Source organism: Vicia villosa, unplaced genomic scaffold (assembly GCF_029867415.1).
Source record: "Vicia villosa cultivar HV-30 ecotype Madison, WI unplaced genomic scaffold, Vvil1.0 ctg.001463F_1_1, whole genome shotgun sequence".
NCBI classification, from domain to species: Eukaryota; Viridiplantae; Streptophyta; class Magnoliopsida; order Fabales; family Fabaceae; genus Vicia; species Vicia villosa.
Genome location: NW_026705625.1, coordinates 442,547 through 463,994, shown reverse-complemented (window position 1 = coordinate 463,994; position 21,448 = coordinate 442,547). Strand labels below are relative to the sequence as shown.

The following is a 21,448-nucleotide window of genomic DNA, read 5'->3' as shown; positions in this document are numbered from 1 at the left end:
TCATTCATATCGATCTATGTCATCAAGTATATTGATGTAGAATTCAAGTTGAGAAAGAATCACAAGCCAACGACGGCTCATTATTAGTCTCTCTCTTTATGTATTTTTGAATTATCAGCGTCATTGTTTAAATATTTGCCGCCCTGGATCGAGATATTCATATAATATTTAATAAATTAACATGTAAATCATAGTTTATAAGGTTAAATATATTTGTGGTCCTCCTAAATATCTCATAATTCACTTTTAGTCCCTCGAAATATTTTTTTTAAAGAATAGTCCTCATAAATTTTTAATCCACACTTTTGGTCCCTCCTACAACTTAGCGACAGAACTAGCGACGATTTTAACGACTGTTTACTAATTAGCGACTTAACTAGTGACGTTTTTAACGACTATTTTAGTAGGAGGGACCAAAAGTGTGGATAAAAAATTTTAGGAGGACCATTCTTTAAAAAAAATGTTTTGAAAGACTAAAAATGATATAAAATATTTAGGAAGACCACAAACATATTTAATCCCAATTTATGTATAATTTATATATCTACATCATAGTTTTTCACCATAGATAAAGAAAAATTCAGTTCACTTAGTGTACTCTCTAAACTGTTAAAGATGAAGACATATCAAAAACTCATATCATAAAGATAAATTTGATTAATGTAAATATTTAAACAATGAATTTTTTTTAATAGACCAACTTTTTGGATTTGACTCTATTCATATGTTTAAATTCTAATCTAGAAGACCTTTTCTTGCTATTTAACATTAAAAAAAAACTTGATAGTATCTATTTCATCCTATTTCCGAGTGATTATAGATACATTAACTGTCTCTTATATTAAGGAAGAGATATTAAAGTAATTTTATTGTAATTGAATTAATGTCTTTATCGCTCTTTACCTTCACACATGACAATACAATAGTAGTACTAATAATTGGCTTCAAATCTTGAACATGAGACGTACGGTAGAGCCTGTATAGCTTGGACATATGGATGAAAAGTCTTGGATAGACTCACTCGTAAGGACAATAATTCTTTAGAAAAAAAATGGTCTTTTAGAATTTTTTATTTTTGGTTACGGTGAGAATCCAATATGTGGATAGTTTGTTAATAACTTTTGTGGTATTTCGATAACTCTTTTCCTTACTTTTGATTCAATTATGGTTTATAATCATGTAAATAAATAAAATTGAGTTTTAGTAGTAAATATGTTATTTACTAGTTTTTCTCATGTATTTTGAAGGTATTTTGCATTTTGGGAAGCTTTGGATGTTAGATGGGTAAGATGTCACTTTGGAGCAAGTTTGAAGTCCTTTTTGGAGAAGTGATGTTGAGCAAGGGCCGCTGAGCGGCGGTCTAGCGCGCTTTCCAGAGACAAGGGAAAATTTTTGTTCAGCAAGGTCCGCTAAGCGGCCTTCTAGCGGACTTTCCAGTGGTGAACCATGTTTTCAGCTCCGCTTAGCGGCCTCATTCCGCTTAGCGGACCCTTGCGTGGCAAAAGATATTTTTGCTTGTCCGCTTAGCGGCCGTCTGTGCGCTAAGCGGGGTTACTTTTTGAAGTGTGCTACTTTTAGGCACTTAGAGATATTTTTAGAGACAATCTTATTTTTTTTATCATTCCTACCAACCACACACACTCTAGGGCAAGAGAAGAAGAGAAAAACTCATAATCATTCAAGATTTCTCAAGCATTTTTTCTTCATCATCTTTGGATTTTCATGTTAGGAGATCTTGTATTGATGTTTGTTGTTGAAGCTATGGAGAGCTAAACTTCTCATGTGTCAAGAATAGAGGTAGTTAACTTGTATAATATGTATTTAGTTTGATCTCTTGTATATGAACCTTGTTGATGATTAATATATGGTGAATATCTTTGCTATTCATGTTTATATGTTATTTTGATACACTATTGAGAGATATGTTTCAAATCTTGACCTAAAGGATATTCATCTATCAATAAACAAACTCTAGAGATAGATTTGTGAGTTGATAATCACTTGTATCAAGCTTTAAAGATTATTGTGTTAATTGTCGGCATGAGAGATCATCTGACGATTAATATGATAACATCCACGATATTGCTTTAGAGATAAACGGTATCGAGAGGATACGTGGTTGTATTAATCATTAATATGTTCATATACATGATCATTAGAGTAATTACAAAGCAAGCTAACGAAAACTAATCTTGACACAGTTTTACCAAATCGTTTTTAAACCCTATTTTATTGTCTTTATTTACTTTTCATGCTCTCTACATTTTATGTCACCAAACTTATACCCAATCTTAACTCAAAATACACTAAACTGTAGAACGGCGGTAGTATCGCATCAATCCCCGAGGAGACGATAAAGGAAATACTTACCCTTTTAACAGTTATTCTAAGAGAAACATTTTTTATTTTAAAAATATTTTTTAAAACAATTAGTTAAATAATTTAAACTAATTTTTAATTTCAATTTGGTTAACTGAATTGCTTATAATATGTGGTTCAGCTTACGAACAATTTAAATGGCTCATATTTTTTTTATTCAATGCAATTCAGTTTGGATATATAATTAAACTACCCATATTTTTTATACACCTCTATATTAAAGTACATGTGATGTGGTAAGAGTGTTAACAAAGATACAACTGTATGTGGATGACAAAACTTCCTCTTGAAGAAAAGCATATAAATGGGTGAGTTCACACTTGAGAGAGAGATGATTGTCATACAAGTGTGAGTTATAAGTCTCACATTGCTTTAAAAAGTGAAGATTGAACAATATATAAGTGAAATGACCCATAAACCTAATACTTTAAGCTTTGAGGTTAAGATGTTGCGTCTAACTAGTCTAACTAATTTTATGTAATTGTTGTTAGAACAAGATTTGTTCTGATCAATATTCTTAGTTTTGATGATAACAATGTATATGAATTTTGCTTGAGATAATGTGGTACTCTAATTCTATGCAATTTCCATTTCAGGAAATATATAAAGAGTATGCACAAAATCAGCGCAAGAAGCGCTGACTCAGAAGATTCAAGTATGCAACATCAGAACATGCTCTCGCAAGACATCAGAAGATGGTCAAGCAGAATCAGAACATGGTCTATTGAAGCATCAGAAGAACTTGAGATCAGAAGCAGAAGCACTGAAGTTCTCATGGTATCACGCTAGAAGCACTTCAAGGTCAGAAGACAAGAAGATGCTCTGCACCAAGCTGTTTGACTCTGATGATATTCAAACGTTGTTTACACAAACATCAGATCAGAAGCAAGTACAAGATGGCAGGCTACGCTGACTGACAAAAGGAACGTTAGAAGCTATTAAAGGCAACATCAGTTACAGCAGCAAAAGCAAGGCTCGAGGTAGTTGACAAAAGAGTGAAACATTAAATGCAATGCTGTACGGATCACGCAACGCATTAAATGCTCCCAACGGTCATCTTCTCAAACGCCTATGAATAGAAATTCGGATGAGAAGCTGAATACAACACTTTGCGCAAACATACAGAAACGCTATCAAATTCTAAAAGCTCTCAAACTTCATCTTAACCTCACTTCATTACTGTTGTAATATCTTAGTGAGATTAAGCTTAAACTTAAGAGAAAAATCACAGTTGTGATAATAGCTTATTAAGAAGCATTGTAACTCTTATAAGAATTTGTTTACATTCATTTGTAAGAACTAGAGGAGATCAAGTTGTGATCGGATTCTCTAGAAAGTCTTAGAGGGTATCTAAGCATTGTGTTCCTAGAGTGATCAGGTTGTGATCAGAATACTCTAGAAGACTTAGAGGTTATCTAAGTGGAAAACCATTGTAATCTTGTGTGATTAGTGGATTAAATCCTCAGGTGAGGTAAATCACTCCAAGGGGGTGGACTGGAGTAGTTTAGTTAACAACGAACCAGGATAAAAATCATTGTGCAAATTGTTTTTATCTTAAGAGTTTTAAAGCTACACTTATTCAAACCCCCCCCCCCCCCCCCCCCCCCCCTTTCTAAGTGTTTTTCTATCCTTCAATTGGCATCAGAGTGTCGGTTCTAAGGTGCAAGCACTTAACCGTGTTTAGAAAAGATTCAGGAAGAGAAAAACGCTTAAGTCAAGATGGTTGGTGAAGATCCAACACCTACATCTACATCTGGCTCTGCTGAGCAATACAATAGAAATGGTAACAATGGTTACACTAGACCACCAGTATTCGATGGTGAAAACTTTGAATATTGGAAAGATAGACTTGAAAGTTACTTTCTTGGTCTAGATGGTGACTTATGGGATCTTCTGGTGGATGGTTACAAACATCCAGTGAAAACTAGAGGAGTAAAGCTGACAAGACAAGAAATGAGTGATGATCAAAAGAAAGAATTCAAAAATCATCACAAGTGTAGGACTATTCTGCTGAATGCTATTTCTCATGCTGAATATGAGAAGATATCAAACAGAGAAACTGCCTATGATATATATGAATCATTGAAAATGACTCATGAAGGAAATGCCCAAGTCAAGGAGACCAAAGCTCTTGTCTTGATCCAGAAATATGAAGCCTTCAAGATGGAGGATGATGAAAACATTGAGAAAATGTTCTCAAGATTTCAAATGCTAACTGCTGGATTAAGAGTTCTTGACAAGGGATACACCAAGGCTGATCATGTCAAGAAGATCATCAGAAGTTTGCCAAGAAGATGGGGTCCTATGGTGACTGCTTTCAAGATTGCCAAGAATCTGAATGAAGTCTCTCTTGAAGAATTGATCAGTGCTCTGAGGAGTCATGAAATTGAGCTGGATGCTAATGAACCTCAGAAGAAAGGTAAATCTATTGCATTAAAATCTAATTATAAAAAATGCACTAACGCTTTTCAGGCTGAAGAAGAAGATTCTGAAGAATCAGAATCAGAAGAAGAAGATGGACTGTCCATGATCTCCAGAAGGGTAAACCAACTCTAGAAGAGCAAGCATAGGAAGTTCAAGAACTTCAAAAGTTCTAAGAAGCCTGAACGTGGAGAATCTTCTGGAAGCAGAAGATCTGACAAGAAGAAGGTCACATGCTATGAATGCAATGAGCCTGGTCACTACAAGAATGAGTGTCCAAAACTTCAGAAGGAGAATCCCAAGAAGAAGTTTCATAAGAAGAAAGGTCTTATGGCAACATGGGATGATTCAAATTCAGAATCAGAATCAGACTCTGAAGGCGAGCAGGCAAACATTGCACTGATGGCCACACTTGATGATGGATCAGAATCTACATCAGAATCAGATTCTGAAGAGATATTTTCTGAACTATCTAGAGAAGAGTTAGTTTCCAGTTTAACAGAACTTCTGGAACTCAAGGCTCAACTTAGTATCAAATACAAAAAGCTGAAAGAGCTATTTGATTCTGAAACTAAGAAGCTGGAAGTGGAAAATTCTGAACTGAAGGAAAAAGTTTTAAAATTATCCAAAGATATTGGATCTCCTTCTGAATCAGAAAAATCCATTCCTAGTCTCAATCATATTCTGAAAGAATATGACTCGAGCTTCAGAAAGTTTTTATCTAGAAGTATTGGCAGAAGTCATCTTGCTTCTATGATATATGGTGTTTCTGGAAACAAAAGGATTGGCGTTGGCTATGAGGGTGATACCCCACACAAATTTGAACCTGTAGATGATATGAAAATCACATACAAGCCATTGTATGATCAGTTCAAATATGGCCACTCACATGATATTAGGCTCACTTCACATGCCAAAAGCTTTCATGTTACACACACTAAGAAGCATGTGACACAACCTAGAAAATATCGTGCTACTAAACCTAAGGAATATCATGCTGTACCTCCTATTGTTTATTATGCTAAACCCAAGTTCAATCAGAACTTGAGGAAAACTAACAAGAAAGGACCCAAGAAGTTGTGAGTACCTAAGGAGAAGATAATTTCTGTTGCAGATATCCTTGGCAGCAAAGAAGACAAAGCACAACATGTCATGGTACCTGGACTCTGGGTGCTCGCGACACATGACGGGAAGAAGGTCTATGTTCCAAGACCTAGTGCTTAAGTCTGGTGGAGAAGTCAAGTTTGGAGGAGATCAGAAGGGCGAGATAATTGGCTCTGGAACCATAAGTATTGGTAACTCTCCTTCCATATCTAATGTACTTCTTGTAGAAGGATTAGCGCATAACTTATTGTCCATAAGTCATTTAAGTGACAATGGTTATGACATAATCTTCAATCAAAAGTCTTGCAAGGCTGTAAGTTAGAAGGATGGCTCAATCCTATTTACAGGCAAGAGAAAGAACAACATTTATAAGATTGATCTTTCTGATCTTGAGAAGCAGAAGGTGACTTGCCTTATGTCTGTTTCCGAAGAGCAATGGGTCTGGCACAGAAGATTAGGACATGCTAGTTTGAGAAAGTTTTCTCAGATTAACAAACTAAATCTAGTCAGAGGACTCCCAAATCTGAAATACAAATCAGATGCTCTTTGTGAAGCATGTCAGAAGGGCAAGTTCTCCAGACCTGCATTCAAGTCTAAGAATGTTGTTTCTACCTCAAGGCCGTTAGAACTCTTGCACATTGATCTGTTTGGCCCAGTCAAGTATGCAACATCAAAACATGCTCTCGCAAGACATCAGAAGATGGTCAAGCAGAATCAGAACATGGTCTATTGAAGCATCAGAAGAACTTGAGATCAGAAGCAGAAGCACTGAAGTTCTCATGGTATCACGCTAGAAGCACTTCAAGGTCAGAAGACAAGAAGATGCTCTGCACCAAGCTGTTTGACTCTGATGATATTCAAACGTTGTTTACACAAACATCAGATCAGAAGCAAGTACAAGATGGCAGGCTACGCTGACTGATAAAAGGAACGTTAGAAGCTATTAAAGGCAACGTCAGTTACAGCAGCAAAAGCAAGGCTCAAGGTAGTTGACAAAAGAGTGAAACATTAAATGCAATGCTGTACGGATCACGCAACACATTAAATGCTCCCAACGGTCATCTTCTCAAACGCCTATAAATAGAAGTTCGGATGAGAAGCTGAATACAACACTTTGCGCAAACATACATAAACGCTGTCAAATTCTAAAAGTTCTCAAACTTCATCTTCAACCTCACTTCATTACTATTGTAATATCTTAGTGAGATTAAGCTTAAACTTAAGAGAAAAATCACAGTTGTGATAATAGCTTATTAAGAAGCATTGTAACTCTTATAAGAATTTGTTTACATTCATTTGTAAGAACTAGAGGAGATCAAGTTGTGATCGGATTCTCTAGAAAGTCTTAGAGGGTATCTAAGCATTGTGTTCCTAGAGTAATCAGGTTGTGATCAGAATACTCTAGAAGACTTAGAGGTTATCTAAGTGGAAAACCATTGTAATCTTGTGTGATTAGTGGATTAAATCCTCAGGTGAGGTAAATCACTCCAAGGGGGTGGACTGGAGTAGTTTAGTTAACAACGAACTAGGATAAAAATCATTGTGCAAATTGTTTTTATCTTAAGAGTTTTAAAGCTACACTTATTCAAACCCCCCCTTTCTAAGTGTTTTTCTATCCTTCAATTGTTCAAAGTCGAATGTGATGTTTTTTTAAAATTCTTTTTAATAGCAAATTCCAATGCATTGATTGTCGAGCTCTCTCATGACCCATAAAAAATATGGGGATTAATTTTGGCACCCCTGGTGGTGCTTATGCACCCTTGAGATTAACCAAAAGTGTCCATATATTTTGGAGATGCATTTTCAGACACATCGCATCCACACTCCATTCATTTGTAAGTGAATCACACCCTCATTTTTCCAAAAATGAATCTGGAGATGCATCTTTGTGACTAATATGCGCCAGACCCTCCCCTTTATCATTTCCAAAAAATGGAAGTGCACTTCTTATTTTGTCTAAATAATAAATTTCATAAATACGGAAGTGCTCTTCTGTATTTTGTCTGTATTATTTGATTTTGATGTCTTTCATCTGAGTTTGATTGTTTCTTCTTTGTCTGTTTTATTTATAGGTAAAATGGGTGACAACCAAGAACGATTAATGCATGCATCTGTTTAAAAGGAGAGCGCTCGACACTCACGAACACTCATTGGTGCTAGTTCATTTGATACATAAGTGTCCCCTGCTACTGCCTCAGAAGCCCCACCAATCCAAGTTGATGCACTTACTGTTGATGTTGTCGTACCTAAAGCTGTTCATGAGGAAATCGGAGGAGGCCCATATGATCCTTCACTACTACCTCTGTATGAAAACCATGTTGTTAGGCATGTGTGAGACAAAGAGGTAAAATTTATTAGTATTTGTTCTTTAAAACACATGTGCTACAATATTTGAACTTTCTGACAATGATGTATTTTTTTATAGTACCATGATGTTTTAAAATGCATCAACCATGATAGGAAGATTGCGAGGCTGCAACGTTCTAAGGAGCAATGATTTAATAATGCCATGCAACTATCTAGGCTTTAAGATTTACACATGACCAATTATGTTGTTATTAACCATGGTATGATGTTATCTTTCATTAAGAGATGTCACTTAGAGATGTCATCTTTTCATCTTATGCATGGTGACAAGTCCATCAAACTGGATGATGTGTTATCTCTACTACATCTTCTGATCAGGGGGAGATTATTAGACCACTCTAGAATGACTAGATCTGATGCATAGGAGATGATAGTGACCTATTTTAGAGCTGACCTAAAGGATTCCCTAAAGGAGCTGGAAGACACTAGAGGGTGTCATGCTAGATTTGCATTCATGGAGAAGATGTATATACACCACCTAGATGCGACATTGAATGACAATGGTGATGGTGCATTAATTCCTATTACGTCAAAGCGGTTTACCTTGGATACTTCATTGATTTCGAGCGCATTCATGAGTATAACTGGGGGCCACTTCTTTGGTTTATTTGAACTCGAAGTTAGCTGTAGGTTGTCTTTAGAAGACTAGACAAATGACAATAATCTGCATGCTATTTATGGTATTATATTTGCACCTTTACTGTTATTGTATCATTTTCATAACACTCAAGCTGCACCATTACTAATATTCCATATATACTATTTTCAGTCATGGATCCTCTAGCACTTCCCACACATGTTAAGTGGTCATATATTAATGACTACTATGAGGATCAATCACGTGCTTGTGCATTCGTCCCGCTAAAAGAGAATCACACAACTGAGCCCTTTAGAGTGTTTGTTAACCGCATTGTAGTAGATATTATATGATTCACACCGTAAGACGATCACCGTCGTACACATCCTTTGGATGACATAGGCTTCAATTATTGATGGTTCGCTGTGGGCCACGCCTAATGTATCCACATCTACCTGAGCGAGTCATGCATTAGCCCGGGTATCTACAGGTTGTTTCAAAAGACCCCTCTGTATCTGCTCCTCCCACTATGGTCTACAGATATGTAGATGTGTTGTATGATGATTTCTATAATCATTTAGTATTAGATGAAGCACGAAGTGTGGCAGCTCCTCTCGAATTGAGTAGTGCATTCGACTACATCTAATAATATTTAATAGTGTCACATCCATACATGACACTCAATGCTCACGTAGATCCACCTAGGCTAACTCATCAGGAGAAATTAGAGGGAGAGCAAGCTAGAACAGATCATGTCGTTGATATGTTACATGAATGTCGTCGTAAAAAGGCTATTGCGAGAACGAGTATAGAGATGAAAATTTCTAGACGTCACTTATGGGAGCATTGTAGATGTCATTCTACTGAAACATAGACAAAATTGGAGTACATGATGCAAAGAAGGAAAAGGGGTGGTCAATATACCCAGTAGTATTTGATTATATTTGTATTAAGGATTACATATAGTATTATGGTTTGTAATTTGCCATTTTGATAGTATTATAGATTATGGATTTATTCTAATATATGACATTTTAATCTTATTACATCAGTGTATAGTTTAATTGATAACAAATTTATTATAATAGTATACTTATTATAAATGATCTATTATATTAGTGTATATATATACTCTTAGTACAACACTATATATACATATATATATATATATATATATATATATATATATATATATATATATATATATATATATATATATATATATATATATATATATATATATATATATATGTATATATATATACTCTTGGTCATAATTACAAATATATTCTCTTTAGACACACAAAAATCATAAAAGTAAAATGAAATATTATTATATTAATATTGACATAGTAATAAAAATCTATACTTAATAATATTGTATCTCCTACAATAATAAATATAATTTGTAAAAAATTGATTTTGTATTGTAAAAGAAGTGACGCTGTATAGCAAATATATTATATATTTATTCAAAATTTTAAAATGATAGATGTGTGGATTCTTTCATTTATAAATATTTTCATTTATAAATATTCAAGTCTTCATATTTCAAATCAATATGAGATTTTGTAAGACAACTTATATTTTTTATTTTCAACACTTCCCTCAAGTGTGAATCTAATCACAATGCTTCCCTTCAAACGGAAGCACTTTACACTTGTATCGCCGTTGACACTTTTCAACGGTCACCTCCTATCCAATAAAAAATTTCGATACAAGTGAGTCGATCCTTTCACTCGAACCAACCACTCATAATATAATACTACTGGTATGTCATCATTGAAGTACATTTGTGAAAAACACACCACATATTTATTCAAAATCTTGAAGTAATAGACATGTCTCACTTATAATAGCCCAAATCTCTATATTTCTAACCAATATGATTTCTTTACACAACTCACACTTACAACTCACACTTGCTATTCTAAAAAACAGATATAATTTTTGTATATCTCTACAACATTTGGTTAATTCAATTGAGCATAAGAATTAACTACAACTTACCTATAAATTATAGTTTAAATATCTATTCAATTGAATTCACCATAATTTCTTCATATATTTAACGAGATATGGCCAAAACTTTAAACGTGTGCTTCTATCATTGTCCTTTTTAAAATATGTTGTCTCTTCTTGAATGTTTTTATTCGAGTCCTCTCCTTTATACTTTCTTTTTCTTCTAAGTTTATTGCGTGTTGCAAAAAAAAATAGTTTAAACAATTATACACGTGAAAAATGTAGTTATATTTGATATTTTATAAAAAATAAAAAAGTTATATAATTTTACCTAGTACCTAGTTTTATTGTATTATAAATATGTCTAACATGGGATAAGGTATTTCCACACCATATTGTCGCATAGATTCCATCACAAAGAATCAAAACAGAAAACATGCTAATGCAACAAACTTATTGGAGGCCAAATAGCGTGATCTTGCAAAAGCCATGCCTCCATAGATGTTTTCAGGTGGGGTTGTCAAGGCCATTGTTGACAAAGCAAAAGAAAGAGAGGAAATTTAAGAATGAGTGCATGAAAATCAAAGCTGTGGCTGTGAGTGAAGAAGCAATAGAAAGAAAACCAGTAGAAGTGAAAGCTATAGTAACTGTTAAACCAGCAGGTGGAGGAGTTTTATCAAACGTGGGACTACAAAGAGGTCTTGATAACATAAGTGATTTGATGGGTAAATCTATTCTCTTGGAGCTTGTTAGCTCTGAGCTAGATCCAAGTAAGTCATTTTTAAATTATAAATATGACCTAAAGGAATCATTTAAAAGTGGAAGAAAATTTTGTATTAATAAAACAAAAAATCATTTTAAAATTAAGAAAGAAAAAAAAACTTATTAATTTTATAAAGATAAAAATATATATTTAATCTTGAAATCAATATATGTTTAAGTTCATGCTAAATTTTAGTTACATAATTGTTGTGATATTATTTATGACATTGCTGAAACTTTGCTGAATTTTTTTTAAACATTATATTTATGAGTTTATGAGTGTATTTTCCACATTTTCTTTTGTATTTTATTATACTATTATTTTTTGAAATAATACTTTTTATTTATATTCTATTTTTTCAAACAAATTATAAGTTGTTTTTAATCCATACGAAACAATTAAATAATTTATGTTGTATTATGAAATAATTTTACTATCAAATATAAAAATTGACACTTGAAATTAGAAGATTGAGGAGGGATTTGAAGACTTAACAAATTAAACACAAGATTATCAACAAAACATTTCAATACCCATAAATTAACATGTTTTACACTTTAAAACTAATTTGTAACAAGACTAAAATAAATTTTGTTGGAGAAGAAACAAAAGGTAAAAATATATGAATACTAGAGAAGAGAATTTTAACACGAAGAAAGCACCCATATCATATCAGAACGACGGTAGAGAGAAATAGTGGTGACGGACAACGAGAACAGTAGTTTGGTGAAAGCAAGTTTTTGTAACTTATAGTTTCTACTTTCTATGTTTTGGAATTCAGCTTTAGATGCATTTTTGCTGAAAGGAAGGAAACATAAACAAAGATGGAGAATGGTTACACTGATACAAAATTTGGACTTAATAATAGGTGAAATAATATATGACAAATGCCTTTTTTGTTCCCGTATGTTAACCTCGGGGTTTATTTTGGTTCTTAACTTCAAAAAAATTCATATTGGTCTCATAACCCTTCAAAAGATATCATGTTGGTACTTTTCGTCTAATTAGCGAAGGAAACATTCAAAAATCAGTCGTTAATATGACAAAAAGGACTAAAATGATACCTTTTGAAGATGCAAGGGAATATGGAACTTTTTGAAGTTAAGGGACAAAAAATTGTATTTTGCTATAAAATATTGGGTTAAATAAGTTTTTGGTCCATATAAATATTGCAGTTTTTATTATTAGTCCCTCCCTGCCTTTAGGCAACAGTTTTTACAAAAAAACCGTTGCCAAAACCAGCTAAGACCGTTGCCAAAACCCAGGAGGGACTAAAAATGAAACTGCAATATTCATAGGGACCAAAAACTTATTTAACCCTAAAATATTTATATAGTAATTATAGCTATTGGTTCGGTCCACCGATTTTTGACAATTCCTAAAAATTAAAACCGAGAATCAAACCAAACCACATTGGTTTTCATTGGTTCGGTTCGATTTTAGAACCGAACAAAAATAATCATTTTTTTCAGTTTGATATGAATTGTCTGTTTAATTGGTTTTTTTTATCCGCTTACATTTTTAGTCTCTCCCTGCCTTTAGGCAACGGTTTTTACAAAAAAACCGTTGCCAAAATCCAAGAGGGACTAAAAATGAAACTGCAATATTTATAGGGACCAAAAAATTATTTCCCTAAAATATTTATACAGTGATTATAGCTATTGGTTCGGTTCACCGATTTGACAATTCCTAAAAATTAAAACCGAGAATCAAACCACATCGGTTTTTATTGGTTCGATTCGATTTTAGAACCGAACAAAAATAATCATTTTTTTCAGTTTGGTATGAATTGTCTGTTTAATTGGTTTTTTTATCCGCTTACATCGCTAAGTAATGTTAAACTCTTCCTCAACCCAAATATTCAATAAATAAAAGTTGAAGAGTTCAATCGTTTAACTCTCATAAAGTTAGAATGGAAGTCGCACGTCAGGATGTGGGGTCGTCGTCAGACTAGCAAGGGACGTTCCCTAGAAATGATAAGCGTATATGTAATCGGTTTGAGATGTGAGGGCTACCCATGGATAAGTGTTTGTTCTCTAAAAAGGGGGTCACCCTACCTTTCAACAACTTTGCAGTTGCATATCTTAATTACTTAGGAATTTTTCCCTTCCTATTTCGCCCTATAAATTGTCCTTATGTATAAGTTGTGCGAGAAGGCTTTTAAGCGTTGGTGTGAGTATAAGAACATCTCACCTAAGTTAGTGTTATTCTTCTAATTGTTATACTATTTTCAGCCGGCAAAAGTCCCAATAAGAGGGATATACAATTGCACGGAGACCCAACCCAAAAAACACTTTCAGGGAATAGTGAGGTACTAGGTAGAAGCGTAACAGAAGGTTGAACACTTGATTTTATCTGTCCAAAGATTGCTCGTTGTCAGATTTGATCAGACAATTCCCTGCATCTCACGTTGTAGTATACAAGTAGAATTTAAGCGTCTCCCATTTATAAGCTTCACCACAAGTTGTTTGTAGGTATTAACTTAAACTCACTCACCTTATCACTTTTTGATCACCTCAGTAACTCAAACTTTAAATTGTTAACCTTGTAGATTCATCCCGCTATACTTGAAACACTCGCTGCCGCATTATAGAAACTCATTTCTTGTCATTTCTTCTCCACTTCTTTTCATTTCGTCATAACAATCAATGCCAAATCAAAGTTCAAATCTTTCCAATATAACCCATGTCAGATACAAATAAATACATCTTTAATAATACCGCATATAAAAAATAGTGGGAAAAATATCCTTCAAATTTTTTTGTTCCTATCCAATAATCAATAAATTTGCTTACATTTTCACCATTATTAATATTCTACACCAAATTGTTAGCAATGCAACATATATTATCATATATTCTATCGCAGCCAACATTCATAATATCATGCCACCACAAAGAATCATTGCTGCCTATGATAATTTCATGTCTATTTGTGATTTTTTAGCAAAGGTAGGCCATACCTTAATGAAAGTAATTTGAGAAAAAAAATCAAATTATTTAACTTACTCTTCAAGTTAAAATCTCAACAAAACACAACAAAATTAACTAATATATGCTTTAACAAAATTCATGTCTATTTATAATTTTTTCCTTTGTTTTGTTTCAAAAAGAGACAAAATTAGAGAAGAGAAGAATCAAAGGTTATGTTCGTTTGACGAATCGATCAGCACAAGAAGTTAAATATGAAGCTGAATTTCAAGTACCAGGAAATTTTGGAGAGATAGGTGCTGTTCTTGTGGAAAATGAACATCGAAAGGAAATATTCATGAAAGAAATTGTTCTTGATGGCTTTCTTACCGGTCCTGTTAAATTCTCCTGTGAATCCTGGGTTCACTCCAAGTTTGACAACCCTACTAAGAGAGTGTTTTTTTCTAACAAGGTACCGAAATTCTTTAGTATTCCCTCCATGTGTTTGAAATGTGATGACTCAAATTAGAATATGATGTTTAGTTGATTTTTGAACAGTCATATTTGCCTTCTGAAACACCGGAAGGATTGAAAATGTTAAGAGAAGGGGAACTAATAAGTTTACGAGGCAATGGACAAGGCGAACGCCAATGGTTTGATCGAATATATGACTATGATGTGTATAATGACCTCGGAGATCCTGACACCGATCCCAAACACAAGAGACCTGTTCTCGGTGGCAGTGAACATCCATATCCTAGACGTTGTAGAACCGGAAGACCTCGTTGTAATACTGGTACGTGTAACTTAAAGTTAATAGTCTAAAAACGCAGCAGTGATAAAACTCTCCTTATTGAATATTCTGATGGTTGCTTTTGCGTGAACAGATCCATTGTCTGAGAAAAGAAGTAACAATGTCTACGTGCCTAGGGACGAATGCTTCTCTGGTGTAAAACAACTCGTAATTTCAGAAAATACCTTACAGTCTGTTTTCAATCCTCTTTTCTCGGGTTTGAAAACATCTGTAATTGACAAGAATCTTGGATTCCCTCTTTTCTCATCCATAGATGACCTTTTCAATGAAGGATATACCTTGCCTCCTCAAAAGGAGAAAGGATTTCTTAGGACTGTATTGCTGCGGTTGGCCAGGCTTGTCAATGATGCTACGGTTCTTCGTTTTGAGACTCCCGCCACAGTGGACAGTAAGATATGATTTGTATTCCTGAGAAAATGTGAAAGTTAGTTATACTAGTTAGTTATAATAACTTGGTTTGAATATGGCAGAGGACAGATTCTTTTGGTTTAGAGATGAAGAATTTGGAAGACAAACTATAGCTGGTCTTAATCCTTGTTGCATCCAATTGGTTACGGTAAACTTCTACCACAAGTTACCTTTTTATTTATAATTTTTTTTAAAGAAAACCGAAACTCAATAATGATCATTGATAATGTAGGAATGGCCATTGAAAAGCAAACTTGACCCTAATATTTATGGCCCTGCGGAATCAGCAATAACTACGGAAATAATTGAACAACAAATCGGAGGACTCCTTACTATTGAAGAGGTATGCTCTGAGTTTTAGGATTTTGGTTATATTCTTACATAACCATGCTAAATAAAATCTACAAGTTAAGAGATTTTATGATGCTAAAATTTTGCAATGTTAACAAACTCAATACAGGCCATAAAACAGAAGAAGTTGTTCATCCTAGACTACTATGATTTTTTCTTGCCATTAGTAGAGGAAGTTAGAAAACTTGAAGGCACAACATTGTATGGATCAAGGACTTTGTTCTTTCTGACAACCGATGGCGCATTAAGACCACTAGCAATTGAGCTAGCTCGGCCGCCGATGAATGGAAAGCCACAGTGGAGGCAAGTGTTCACACCTTCTTGGCACTCAACTGAGGTTTGGCTTTGGAGACTTGCCAAAACTCATGTCCTTGCTCATGATGCTGGCTTTCACCAACTTGTTAGTCACTGGTAAGAAACTATAAACTTTTTAAATATATATTAGGATTGTAAAGAGAAAATTATAGCTTAATTGATTTTCATATTTGTTCAGGTTGCGAACTCATTGTAGTACAGAACCATACATCATTGCAACAAACAGGCAACTCAGTGCAATGCATCCAATCTACAGATTATTACTTCCACATTTTAGATACACACTGGAAATCAATGCACTTGCGCGTGAAAAACTAATAAATGTAGATGGAATAATAGAGAGTAGCTTCACTCCTAAACAACTTTCCCTCTTATTAAGTTCAATAGCCTATGATAAACACTGGCAATTTGACTTACAAGCCCTTCCCAATGACCTTATCCATAGAGGATTGGCAGAAAAAGATCCAAATGCCCCTCATGGCTTGAAACTGGCCATAGAAGATTACCCTTATGCAAATGATGGTCTTGTTCTTTGGGATGCTATCAAATCTTGGGTCACTGATTATGTCAACCACTACTATAATACAGATACAAGAAATGTTGAGTCAGATAAAGAATTGCAAGCATGGTGGAATGAGATTAGAAATGTTGGACATGGTGACAAGAAAGATGAACCTTGGTGGCCTAATTTGAAAACAAATGAAGATCTTATTGGAATATTGACGACCATTGTTTGGATAACATCAGGGCATCACGCGGCGATGAATTTTGGTCAGTACACTTATGCGGGATATTTTCCTAATAGACCGGCCATTGCGAGAACCAACATGCCTACAGAAGACCCCTCTGATCAAGAGCTTGAACTTTTCTATAATAAACCAGAAGTGACATTGTTGAAGTGTTTTCCTTCGCAAATTCAAGCATTGACGGTGATGACAGTGTTGGATATTTTGTCTACTCATTCCCCGGACGAGGAATATCTTGGACAAACGATTGAGCCGGCTTGGGAAGAGGAACCAATGGTTAAGGCTGCTTTTGAAAAGTTTAAAGGGAAGTTAATGGAGCTTGAAGGTATAATTGATAAGAGGAATGCTGATAAGAATCTGAGGAATAGAAATGGTGCTGGGATTTTGCCTTATGAGCTTTTGAAGCCAACTTCAGAACCTGGTGTAACAGGAAAAGGTGTTCCATATAGCATCTCTATTTGATTTTAACACATGTTGTAGATTAGTCTATGTTGTATTTAATTGTGTTTCCTTGGTCTTTAAATGTTCTATTTTGAGCTCACTGTAATAAAATGTAATTAGTAACTTTGAATAAAGTGTTACTGTGGTATTTGGATCGAACATTAGTCTTGACAAATGTAGCTTCATGGTTGGAGAAAGTAGTGTTGTAGTCGAAGTCTGTTCTAACATTCAATAGTCGAAGATGTGTATGCTATAGTCGAAGCTTGTTCTAGCATGCAGTTGTATAATTTAGCTTAGTGTCTAAGTTAGCTATGTATGTCATGTATGTATGTGTGTTATTATCATACATGACATACATAGATAGTACTCTACAAATAGGCTGATCTCTCAGGTTGTTGAGAGAGGTTGAAGTTGATTGTTATTTTGTATTACTTGTAATCACAAACCTTAATAAAAAAAGTAAAGAATAACAATTTTAACCAATCATATATTCTTTTTCTTCTTCTTCTTCCCTCTTCTCTCCTCTTTGTTAACTTAATCGTTTCTTAGTAAATTAAGAAACTCTCTCTTTCTCACAGAATTACATCGTTACCGGTATTGTTTGTTACAACAAATTGGTGCGGTGAGCGTGGATCAAGATGACATTAACAAAGTATGTGTTGTGAAAAACGATACCAATAACAAAGTATAATAGGGAATTAGAGAGGAGAAGAAGAACACAAGAATTGGTTATAACTGCTATTCTTTCACTTTCTCTTAAAACAAGATTACAAGTTTACAAGAATAACAAATAACCTCTCTCACCCTAAATCAGGATTTGCAGCTTAGCAATGATGAGAGACTAGTATGCTATTTATAATAAAACCTAACATACTAACCAATGGGCTTTTTCAGCAAGGCCCATTACACAAGCCAACTTAATACACAAGCTAACTTAACAAATTAGGGTTTAAAAACTAAAACCTAATTTAACATGCTAACCACCCTAGCATCTTCGACATCTGCATGCTAGACCCATCTTCGACTACAGCATGCACACTTCGACACCAGCATGTGAACAATCTTCGACTTCATGCTTAACTCTGTCGAACTGTCGAACCAAGAAGCTACCCTTCGGCTATACTAGAGTTCGATCCAATATCTCACAAATCTCCACCTTGGATCTAACTCTACAACATCAAGGGAACAAACTAGCTTTCTTCATGCAGCTTTATCAACTGCATACAGTGGAAAAACTTGCAACTCGGCAATGTCTTGGTGATCATATCAGCAACATTGTCTTCAGTCGAAACCTTCAGTACTTGGACTTCTCCACGCTCGATTACTCCTCTGACGAAATGCAGCCTCACATCAATGTGCTTAGTTCGCTCATGATAGGCTGAATTCTTCGACAGGTGTATTGCACTCTGACTATCACATTTAACAGTGATACTTCGACCTTGAAGTTTCAGCTCCTTTGCAAAACCTTCAAGCCACAATGCTTCTTTCACAGCTTCAATTAAGGCAATATACTCCGCTTCAGTGGTTGATAGAGCAACAACCTTCTGAAGTGTTGCATTCCAACTAATTGCTGTGCCAAACATAGTGAAAACATATCCAGAAATAGATTTTCTGGAATCCATACAACCTGCATAATCAGAGTTGACATATCCTTCGATTGCTGCTTTACTATCTTCACCCAAGGCTCCACCATAAATTAAGACTCTGTTCAGAGATCCATTTATGTACCTTAAAATCCACTTCAATGCTTGCCAGTGAGCCTTTCCAAGATTCGCCATGTACCTGCTTACAAGACTTACTGCGTATGCTATGTCGGGTCTAGTACAGACCATAGCATACATCAAAGAGCCGACTATATTAGCATATGGGATGCTATTCATATAGGCTCTTTCGACATCAGTACTGGGACACTGATCAATACTCAGCTTGAATTGAGGGTTTGTTGGAGTCACAACTGGCTTCGAATTCGACATACCAAACTTTTCAAGAATCTTCCGTAGATATGCCTCTTGAGATAAGCATATCTTCGACTTCTTTCTATCTCTCCGAATGTCAATTCCAAGAATCCTGGAAGCAGCTCCCAGATCCTTCATATCGAACTCCTTATTGAGTTCAGCCTTCACCCTCATCACATCTTCAACACTGTTGCTTGCTATGAGAATATCATCCACATAAAGCAACAAAATAACAAATGAATTACCAGGTCGAAATCTGAAGTAAACGCAGTGGTCGAACTGACTTCTAATAAAACTTATGCGTGCCATGAACTTGTCGAATCTCCTATTCCACTGTCGAGGAGATTGTTTCAGCCCATACAAAGATCTTTTTAACTTGCACACATAATCTTCCTTCCCCTTTTCGACATACCCTTCAGGTTGCCTCATCAGGATCGTTTCATCTAGATCACCATACAAGAACGTAGTCTTCATATCCATCTGTTCTAGTTCAAGATCGAACTGTGCCACCATGGCAAGCAACATTCGAATGGACCTATGCTTCACAACAGGAGAAAACACATCATTGAAGTCGACACCTTCTTTCTGAGTGAAACCCCTTGCAACTAACCTTGCCTTGTATCTTTTCGACGTCACTTCTTCAATTCCTTCCTTAACTTTGAAAATCCATTTACAGCTGACTAACCTTGCCCCAGCAGGTTTCTTGATCAGTTCCCAAGTATGATTATCATGAAGAGATTTCATCTCATCATCCATGGCCTTCAGCCATTCAGTCTTATTTCGACTCCTCATAACTTCCTTATAGTCTCTAGGTTCTTCGTCTAGAACCTCACTTGCAGAGATTAAGGCATAAGCTAGAAGATCTGCATATCCAAGTCTCTGAGGTGGCTTGATGACTCTTCTCGACCTATCTCTCGACAATAGGTAGTCATCGTCATTTTCCTCAACTTCAGCATCTTCTGCTTCTTCTTCGACTTCATCTGGGATATGCAATTCAGCATTAACATGCTCCACCTCAACAGGAATCTCTACCTGTTCCAGCTCTTCGTCAGATATTTCTGTACTTCGACCAACATCATCAGTTTTCTTAAAAGCCATTTCAGCTTCATTGAAAACTACATCTCGACTGGTGATACACCTCCTGTTACCTGGCTCTAGGCACCATAGCCTATAAGCTTTGACTCCTTCAGGGTATCCCATGAACATGCATTTCAGAGCTCTAGGTTCGACCTTGTCTTGCCTAATGTGAGCATAGGCTACGCAGCCAAATACTCTCAGTTTGTCGAGATTCGGTGGATGTCCCGACCAAACTTCTTCAGGTGTCTTCATATCTAACGCTGTCGAAGGACATCTGTTTATCAAATATGTTGCTGTCGAAACAGCCTCAGCCCAGAACACCTTCTTTAACCCCGCACTAGTCAACATGCATCTGACTCTCTCCAAAATAGTTCGATTAAATCTTTCAGCCAAACCATTTTGTTGTGGAGTACCTGCAGTAGTTATGTGCCTTGCAATACCAGGGGTAGCACAAAAATTGTCGAATGCCTCATTGCAAAATTCAAGGCCATTGTCGGTTCTCAACCTCTTGACCTTCCTGCCAGTCTGATTTTCAACCAGAGTCTTCCAACTTTTGAAATTCTCAAAATTTTCATCCTTAGTCTTCTGGATGAATACCCATAATTTTCTGGAATAATCATCTAATATGGATAGAAAATACCTTGCTCCTGAATGTGATGCACACCTTGCAGGCCCCCAAAGATCAGCATGGATGTAATCAAGGGATCCATGTGTTCTTTGTTTGCCTTTGTTGAACTTCACTCTACAAGATTTTCCAAGTACATAGGGTTCACAAAACTTCAGCTTTTCGACTTTGTCTCCACCAAGCAGATTTTGTTTCCCTAATTCGACCTGACCCTTTTCACTGACATGGCCCAAT

General features: G+C 35.3%; 1 protein-coding gene across 3 annotated transcripts; it reads left to right on the top strand.

The window, feature by feature from the left end:
* The first annotated feature begins 11,215 nt into the window (after positions 1-11,215).
* On the top strand, positions 11,216-17,782 carry LOC131635290 (linoleate 13S-lipoxygenase 2-1, chloroplastic-like). 3 transcript variants are annotated; one of them, XM_058905901.1, is made up of 8 exons: positions 11,216-11,580; positions 14,686-14,954; positions 15,041-15,278; positions 15,370-15,684; positions 15,767-15,852; positions 15,937-16,047; positions 16,165-16,466; positions 16,549-17,782. In XM_058905901.1, exons 1-8 carry the CDS (start codon positions 11,247-11,249, stop codon positions 17,576-17,578), a joined length of 2,685 nt encoding a protein of 894 aa, XP_058761884.1. In that variant the 5' UTR covers positions 11,216-11,246; the 3' UTR covers positions 17,579-17,782. The 3 variants fall into 3 exon arrangements, with proteins under 3 accessions (XP_058761884.1, XP_058761885.1, XP_058761887.1); XM_058905902.1 differs by lacking the exon at positions 11,216-11,580 and adding an exon at positions 13,645-14,047; XM_058905904.1 differs by lacking the exon at positions 11,216-11,580 and adding an exon at positions 14,104-14,524.
* Positions 17,783-21,448: the final 3,666 nt, after the last annotated feature.